Source organism: Pygoscelis adeliae, unplaced genomic scaffold, assembly GCF_000699105.1.
Source record: "Pygoscelis adeliae isolate BGI_AS28 unplaced genomic scaffold, ASM69910v1 Scaffold286, whole genome shotgun sequence".
Classification (NCBI taxonomy): domain Eukaryota; kingdom Metazoa; phylum Chordata; class Aves; order Sphenisciformes; family Spheniscidae; genus Pygoscelis; species Pygoscelis adeliae.
In genome coordinates, this window is record NW_008825076.1 from 2,098,676 (window position 1) to 2,108,047 (window position 9,372).

The following is a 9,372-nucleotide window of genomic DNA, read 5'->3' on the forward strand; positions in this document are numbered from 1 at the left end:
ACAATTCTTTCTTCCCTGAGTAATCCTTCTTATGGTACCAAATCTGTTCCTATTAGATACATGGTAGAAGGTGGTACTGGGCATCTTTGGGATCAGTTTACAGTAACAAATATAGTAATTCAGTTATTTGTCTGTATTTAGTCTTCTTCCTCCTTTTGGAGTTAATTTTATAGGTGTTTTCATGGGAAAAAAAGTGTGTTTTGATAGGTTGTAAAGTAATACGTTTTACCTGAAGATGTTAACATAGATTTCACAGAGGTAAAAAGGAGCACTTCTTCAGAATAGTTGTGCTAGAAGTCATGTTATTTACTTATTTTATTTACTTATACTTAAAACTGCAACAAATTGTGGTGCTAAGAACAGACAGTTCACAAAGCAGTCTATTCAGCATGGCATGTTTCTTGGGTGCTCCATTGCTTCTTGTGGAAAGACTGCCGAAACCAGTGTGCCTGAAGCAACAGCATTTTTCATGCTGGCTGAGACATGATTTGAGCTTTATTTCCAGCAGAAAATACAGGCAAAGCTTCCGTGCAGAAGGTTGTCCTTGTCCCAGTGCTCGGAGCTTTACAGACTTAGATATTAGGAAGAAAACATTAACAGTGATGGCAACCAAACATAGGAACATGTGACCAGAGAGACTGTGGGAATCTCCATCCACAAAGATACAAAGCTTGGCTGGATAAAGCCTTGAGTGGCTGAAGTTGCTCTGAGTTGGCCCTGCTTTAAGCAGAGGCTTGGATCAGACACCTCCAGAGGTCCCCTCCAACCTGAATTAGTGTGTGATTCTATGAGGTCTTATCTGTGCATGTGTGGAGTTACAGAGGCGTCCCCAGGGAGGGAGAATCCTGGCAGAAGTATTTCCAAGAGGTGAAGTCTACAGTGAAGCAAGGATTTTGCCTCTTACAGTATATCCACATCATCAAAGCAATGAACTCTTCACTATTCCTGCTTTAATTTCAAATCTTGCAATATTTAAATTGTGATTTTTTGTTTCATAGGATCAAACAGTTTATTAGGATTAGATCAGTGAACTGACTGAAATCACAGTGATTTGAATCGCCAGTTTTAAACAGGATTTATATTAGCAAGCTGAAAATCTTGGTCTGAGTAGTGAATTTTAATCCTAGCTTGCAGCTTAATATTTCTTGGCAGTTATTTCCCTAAAGGAAGATTTTTTTTTTTTCCTCCTTAGTTGGAATACATTAAAATGCATAGATTTTTCAATCAGATGTAGCTTTTTAATTACATATTATACTTCTTTTTTGTCAACTAACTACACTAATTCTGTGTACATTCATTTAAGCAATTACATAGTTCAAGAGTCATGTTGTGATATTTCATTTTTACATATTTACTTATTAGAAACAGTGAGTGGTGCACTAGTTAGTGTTTTTTCATTCCTGATTTGTGTCAACTGGATTTGACTTAAAATTGAAAGTCAGTTAAACAGCCACAAAATCAACATTTTAAAATAGCTTCTGATTGGTTAAATAAAATAATCTGAAGATGATCACATATGTAGGAAGAGAAAAGAAAGCTTAAAGTATGCTCTGATTTGAGCACTGATTCTATAAACACAGGAAATATTGATCATAGCTAGGAAATTACGTAGTTAATTTCTGGTAAGCGTTGGTCAAATCTTGGGAAGGCACTGGGGATGCTGCATCCAGTTGCTCACATTATCAGCTAAGGTAAAGGGTCACAGATATCACATTATTATGTGCTTATTTAAGTTATTTTCACTGTATTAAAGCTTAGGTTTTAACATAGGCTGTCATAATTTCAGATGTAAAATGTTGTAATCAGTAATTATTACGTACTTTATAAAATGGCTTTAAATGGTTTTAAATTTACTAGAGAATTTTTGTTTTTCTGATAGGGGAAAAAAATAGAATAAACTGCAGGCTATATGCATGTACAGAGCAAATCTTGGATCATATCCCTGCCCTAAGAACTTTGTAATGTAATTTCTTGCAATCGTGCCTTAATAAGTCTTCAGGGGACCTTGTACTTGCTGGTGACTCTTGCTGGCTAGCATGGCTGATAATTACAGTCCTCATGTTTTACTTTCCTGGCCTCTGCTTCAATGCAGCACAAATGCAGTCCTTCCTTTTCATTATTTCTCACCTCCTTGTCCAGCTCTGCTTTCAGGGGCATTTAGACAGTGTAATTAATTAGGCATGTGGGTTTTTTGTTCTATCGCAGTTACGGTATTGACAGAAACTAGGTAGCGTTAGCCATTGATACACGGAATTGTGCATGCAGAATAACGGACTGGAGCATTTCAGTATAAAGGATGAAGTTTATTTTCTAAGTCCCCCAAATCCTTTAAGATGATTATCTCTGGTACAGACAGGAATGAGGCTTTAAAGAGATGAGTACTTCTTTTTTGAAAGCTGGTGTTTTAACAGAACAGTCAGTCAGCTGTTTAACCTGGATTTAAACAAATTAATTGTTGCTTCCAAAGGTGACAAGTTCTGCTGTATTCAGAACTGTGGGGACCAGGAGGGAGCCTGGTGGGTAAAAAGAGAGAGGCACATTCGGCCGTGATTAATTTGCCTTTTGTGCTTAGTCTGCCAGCAGAAGAAAACAGGGTGCCAGTTTGGGGGTACAACTCCATAAAGCAGTGTTAGCCAAGTGATGAGATAGGTGGCAAAGGGTAGGGTCACCAAAAAATAACATCTTACTTCACGGTAGGTTTCATTTATCACTCTGATGGTAAAAAGGAACCATCAGAATAGTACCATTAAATTACAGGCATAAATTACATAAGCCAAGAAGAATCAAGCCTCAGACTCTTAACGGTGGTATATATCTTGAGCCTGTTCACTTGCAAGTGTACTAAGATGATGATCTGATTTCTTGTCAGGTGATGAGTTTTCTAGTGAAACTGTACTTGGTCACCGTTAACCTAGATTATATTTGAACCAGTGGCCAAGAGGTTACCGTTCCTTGACAGTCCTTACAGATTTTGAGACTCTGAGATAAAATGGGAATACTTTTTGTGGAAACAGAAAGACTTTTCCTTTGCCATAAATAACCTGATTTCTGTGCAGCTTATTTGGAGACAGTAATTTAAAATAAGTAACGCCTAGATTTCTATCACTGGATTAAAAAAAAAAACAATGGAAGTAGCAGCCCTGGAGTAGTTTACTATTCTTTAGTCTTTTATTTTGGGATAAGAAGGGAGAAAGATTAATGCCATTTTCATTTTCCAACTTTTTTTTTATTTCCCTTTTGGAAGATTTGACGTTATTTCAATAATTATGCTATCCTTGAAATTATACTTCATTTTTGTTTTGCAGGAAGAAGAAATGTTTCGTCCAAATATGTTTTTTCTGCTTTTGCTTCCACCTATTATATTTGAATCTGGATATTCATTGCACAAGGTTAGCCCCTGCCAGACACTCATTTTATATGTTGAGGTTTTGTTTGGAACACATTCTGCTTTTATCTTCATGAAGTTTAGAATAATTGCATTAAATTCCACCATATTAATCATCAGGGAATTGAGAATGCAAATTTAAGCCTCTTCAACGCAGAATGCAGGGAATGTAGCGTGTTACTGTTAACTGAATGTTGGCAAGGTGTTAGGTACTGCTCAGAGGTTGTTTTCCTTCGTTGGAGGGATTTCTTAGCTCACCAGAGCTGTACAAGAGCTGATGTGGAAGAGGCAAAATGGGAAGGAGGAGGATCAGAAGTGGGAAAGGTGGGGCCACTCCATAGCTAAAGAGGAGGAAAATGTTCACAAGGGTTTTCACCCTTTGCCTGGGAGCCTGTGTTCCTATGGACATTTCTTACAGTGCTAGTCCTGGCTGAAGTGGTTCTGGTCCTCCCTGTGTGCTGCCTTTCTACTTGAGCTGTGCTGCAGGAGAGGGAGTGAGCAGTGGGCGATAGTAGTATCATGAATTGGTACCAACACTGAAGATTTTTTCGTACAAAATCACAACCTAAGAAGTGGACTAGCAACTGGGAAGTTTACAAGCCTTTTTCACATGCCCTGTCTCCAATAGATGGATTAATTTACAGTTCTGTCAGGTGGGGAATGTATCAAAGTGCTGGTGAATATCCAGCTGTTCGTCTGAGGATTGGTTTGTTAGGGTACCAGACCGACATCCTGTCCCAGCTATCACAGGGGTTGCTGTTGTCCTCAAGAGAGCATGCTCTTTAGGCAGATGACGTGGATGTATGTCCTGAGATACCTGGAACCAAACAAATAAAGCTTTATTATCGGAAACCCAGTTGTGAATCAGAATCTAATTTAGATGCAAACCCAAACATGAGTTTTCCCTGAGATCATTTTCACTGATTTACTTACTTTATTATTGTGTTCCAGGGTAATTTTTTTCAGAACATCGGTTCCATCACTCTGTTTTCTGTATTTGGCACTGCAATATCAGCTTTCATTGTAGGTGGAGGAATTTATTTCCTGGGCCAGGTAAGAATAACTGCTTTGAAGCACTTAAGTTTATCCAGCTTGCTCTTTGAAAGTCCATTTTTCAAGAGCAGACAAACACAGCGAAAGTGAATTCCTGGGTCACAAAGTCTAGTTCTCTGCTATCACAGAGGCAATGTTGTATAACCCCTTCCATAGATACAGCATGCTCCATGTTAAAAGCAATTAAGACTTGAGTTGAGTTTTACGTACTCAATCTTTCTATCTGAAGGCTGTTCCAAAACCTGTATCCTCTAGAGCCATCTTCTAATTTCCAGTATTAAACTTATTTGTTCTTCTGTCAATAACTTTTTTCACTTCTCTGCTTTGGTGTTTCCCCATTGATTAGTTATAGACATAGATAATTATATTTTCTCTCAGACTTAATTCTGGTAGGCCAAACGATCTATACGTTCCTCTTTGCCTCTCAGATTTCCATTCCTTTGAATGCCTTAGTTACTCTGCTTACCTGTGTCTGTTCCAGTTTCATCTGGTCTTCCCTGATTTTGGGTGACCAGAATTGTAGCAGTAGATGACTGTTGGAGGGCAGTGTTAGACTGGGTAACATCACTACTGTGATTTTTTTCATCGTAACAAGCTTAGGATTTGATGAATAGTTTCGTTTTTAAAAACAGCAGAAAAACACAGTTGATTGTGATTTTTTTTTTTTTTTATGTTTTACCTATTCTTTCAGGCTGATGTAATTTATAAACTCAACATGACAGACAGGTAAGCTCTTGGGGAAATGGCATAGTATATGAAATAAAGCATTCTTCAGGATAACTGTATATGGGAAATGCACTGTAGTTGGCCAGCTCTTCTGGTTATTGTTTAGATTGCTGAGATTCAACATGGTGTATGAAACTAAAGAATAGATTGAACACTTCTAAACCCTATTTATTACACCCTTATTTCCAAATAGTATTCTGTGCTCAGTGATTTTTCTAGACGAGAAAGATACTGGTTTTTTTAACCAACGTTTAAAGTTAAAATATGTAAACTTCGATTAGTTGCTATTATTAATATATATGATAAGGGCATAACTTCCTCGTCCAAATCTTCTCTTAAAAGACAGAATGAGTTTTTCAGTATCGATAATGTAGATTTTTCAAGAACTTGGCAAATGATCTAGTCAGTTTTTTAGGAGTACACCATCCTACCATTAAATAAAGTTCATCCCTGGTTTATTTGGGATTTTTGTTTGTTTCTTGTATAGCCAATACAGCAGTTTTCTGTTAAAATCCATAAATAAATTAGGTGGCAAGCAAGAAACATAACAAGTAAAACATGCGTGAACAGCAAAAATCTTCCTTACTTGGTTCCAGTGTTTGACTTTACACAGCTGAGCAGCCCCATTGCTTCTGTATTGTCTACCTTTGGATTCCAAAGCAATGAAGTTTTAGCAGTTCCCTTTAAATGTTCCTCTCTAGTACTCCTGAACAGGTAACGCTATGCATGTACGATACATGATTTGGGCTGTGTCTGTAAAGTTGTTTGGTTTCCCATTCCTCTGACTTTTTTTCTTATTTAGTTGGAGTAAGACATTGATACTGTTGTTGAGAGCTGGGAGATAGGTATTTCTCCAACATCTCTTCCAGCTGGACAACAACTCTTCTCTTTGGTATATTGGTAAATGAAAAACAAACTTCCCTTTTGTCACTTCGAATTTTTACGAATGGGAAGAGAGCATAACTTTTCGCTGTGTAGAAACTATAACACGTAATGTCTTTGTTACTAGTTGTTCATATAAGTTTACTAGGTACATATTTTTCTTTCATCTAGTTTTCTTTATTGTTTTGTGTTCTCTCAGTTTTGCATTCGGCTCTTTAATATCTGCGGTTGACCCTGTGGCTACTATTGCCATTTTCAATGCCCTCAATGTGGATCCTGTACTTAACATGTTGGTTTTTGGAGAAAGCATTCTCAATGATGCAGTCTCTATTGTCTTGACCAAGTAAGTGCATTTGAATTACACGTGAGTATGGAAACAGCAACTACATGATTTTCTGTTAATTAGTTATTCAGATATGCAGTAATTCTTCCATCTCCATTTGGAACAAATCATGTATTTCTGGTGTAAAGCTGAATTTTGTATGACCCTTCTTTGTTAAAAGCAATCCATAACATAAACTGTGTAGGCAGAAACAGTAAATGGATTTCTTATTACCACTACTTCAGTGCCTAATCTCATTGACCCCAGATAATTGATTGCTTTCTAAATCCATACATTTACTAGCTGTCTTTCTATCTGAGGGTCCTGATAACAGAAAACCAACAGTGTCCTTTCAGGCTTGCACAAAAATATTTCCCTTGCCAAATACACAGCTGTGTCTCCTGTATCATTGGCTCATACCCAGAGTCACACTTCAGTTGGGAGTGGTGGGGAGGATACATCGACATCCATGCAATAGTTTTATATTTATATTGGGGCTATTACAGGGAAGAAGAACATCCAATATCCTTACCCTTTGCCCATGACAATTCTTTGGGGCGGAAAGAGTAAAAAAAATACAGATATATCTTCGTGTTATTGCTGAAGTCAGTGGATGTGACTATGAATGTATAGAAGGAGTAGATATACTAAGAAGGTAGTGAAGTTAGAGTAATTTTTCAATGAGTTAATTGCTTTTAATATAGTCGTGGTTCTTTTATGGAAGACCATGAATGCTAACAGTAGTCAAATGGAACACTAGTTAGAATCCATGTCGTCTTTGCATGGAATTCTATGAAATACATTCCTGAAATTCAAAGAGATTTCTCCTCTTTCCTCCTAAGAGCCGCTTTCTTTTTTTTCAGTGACCTTCTTGTCTCTCATCCACATCTAAATATTTGATGAGAGGTCTTCCTGTTCATTTGTTCTTCTCTGAGGATCACATGATCCGTCTTTTCTTTTTCATGCCCTGAGTTTTTACCACTGCAAAATGTGTTTTCTTTTCCTTTTCAAAGTTTGAGAATTGTTTTGTAATACTGGGCATTATCATAGCCTATTTACGCCATTCTGGGGATTCTTCAGAAGAGCAATGCTGGATTTCCAGATTTTTAGCAGAATTAGGTTTCCCTTTGGGGATTACACTAAGACTTGATATAACATCTTTTGACATTCCTCTTGTTATATATATCACAGTAAAAGCCTTTTAAGAGTGGTAGCAACAAAGAAATGGAAATCTTTTTTGTTGTTGTTCTCAAAAGATGTTTGGTATTTTTGGATCCAGGCTTAGAATTTATAACCATTTCTTTTTATTTCTTTTTTAATTGTATCTAGCACAGCAGAAGGTTTGACAAGAGAAAATATGTCAGATGTAAGTGGATGGCAAACCTTTCTACAGGCACTGGGATACTTTCTTAAGATGTTCTTTGGCTCTGCAGCACTTGGCACACTTACTGGTCTTATTTCTGCATTAATATCCTTTTTTAATTTTGGTGATACACATGTATAAATTGGTGAACTTCAACATTCTAATAGTATTTTTTCTTTCGCATCTTCTCCAGCATTTCTTAGGGGATATTTCTTATTATTTTGTTGGCTGAGGATTTTCTCATGCTCATTTTGTTTTTATGTTAGTGTGCATGGGTGTGTATTAAAAAGTTGCATCAAATTTTTATGAACATAATTAAGGTCTGAAATGCTGTATAGTAGCTTATGTTACGTGCATTGGAGTGTTATAAAATATGGTAATTGTTTTGTAAATTCAAAATACATTAATTCCATTTCAATATTGATCCACTTTTACAAGCATACGGCTCCTTTTTTTACATACATAAAATAGTTAATTAAAAAGAAAAAGAAAAGCTGTTTTTCCCAAGGGCTTTTGAGTCAGACCAGCTCATTTGTCCCTATGTATCATATTCAGACAGCTGAATACAGATACTGTTCTATTTGGATTTACGCTGAGTTATATTTTGCCTCTTCCACTTCCATGAATTGGTTGCTAAACAACCCAGAAGCTTCTCTGCTGAGATAAGGAAGGGTGTTTGTTGTAAGTCAGACACCATTGTTACTTTTCAGAGCTTGTTTAATGTTAACACTGACTTCACTGTAGGTAATCTTTTGTGCTAGGCTTGTACAACAGTTATTCACGTCATCTGGGACATACTGCTAAGCACTTTGTAAATAACACGAACAGAGTGTTTGATTAAATAAAGACATATTTCCTCTCTTGGTTCATTAGCCTGATTCCATGAACTTTTAAATTATTCCATACATGACAACAAAAGAGGGAGACAGATGTTCCACACTTCTGTCACTGGTATCTAAATGATACTAAGACAAAGAGAAAAGCAGCTTATTTGCCCTATTACAGTTATTTGTGCCTCAAAGTATTGGATTTACTGTAAGCATGCAAAATTTCAGTGCAGCAAAGGACATCTCTTATTAGTTGCCAGCAGATAAATATAGTTGAAGGTTGTTGCTGGTTCATGGCCCAGGAGGAATGTGAACTTCCACATCACAGGCATCTAATCCTCTGAATTTTAACAAAGATGGTAGGTGGAGTGTTTTAAGCATTATGGCAAGGTTGTGATTGAAGGAATATTCCTCACTGTTAATATTAGTGCAAATCTGTCATACCCATTTGAAAGTAACTAGAAGTCTAGTGACTGAACAGAGGAGATTGCCTGCATGCTTAGTGTGGCAAATAATGATGTCTGAGGCAAAATCTGTTTGTACTTGGCAGCTGTGCTGCAGAACCGTGCATGAGATGCAAAGCAGAACTTGCAGCCCTTGACAAATGTCCACGTTTATGGCTGCAAATGTAAAGTAAGTTTTAAATATCTTGAGTATCAAAAGGACATTATTTTTGTTAAAACATAAATGAGAGCTATCTTTTAATTGCTGTTTCATAGCTCTCCCCTATTTTTAGAAAAGCCTTTACTATTTAATGATTCTCCCTGGATTTTCTGCAATAGTTTTGGAGTAGAGATTTCAAAGACCGAACGTG

At 36.9% G+C, this 9,372-nt stretch overlaps 1 protein-coding gene across 1 annotated transcript in view; it reads left to right on the forward strand.

Moving 5' to 3' along the window:
* SLC9A8 (solute carrier family 9, subfamily A (NHE8, cation proton antiporter 8), member 8) overlaps positions 1–9,372 on the forward strand; it is a 53,189-nt gene that overhangs the window by 32,855 nt on the left and 10,962 nt on the right. Inside the window, exons 5-9 of the mRNA XM_009326844.1 lie at positions 3,306–3,389; positions 4,337–4,438; positions 5,130–5,164; positions 6,246–6,389; positions 7,698–7,836. Of these exons, the coding sequence (XP_009325119.1) occupies positions 3,306–3,389; positions 4,337–4,438; positions 5,130–5,164; positions 6,246–6,389; positions 7,698–7,836 (504 nt within the window). The remainder of the gene's footprint in view (positions 1–3,305; positions 3,390–4,336; positions 4,439–5,129; positions 5,165–6,245; positions 6,390–7,697; positions 7,837–9,372) is intronic.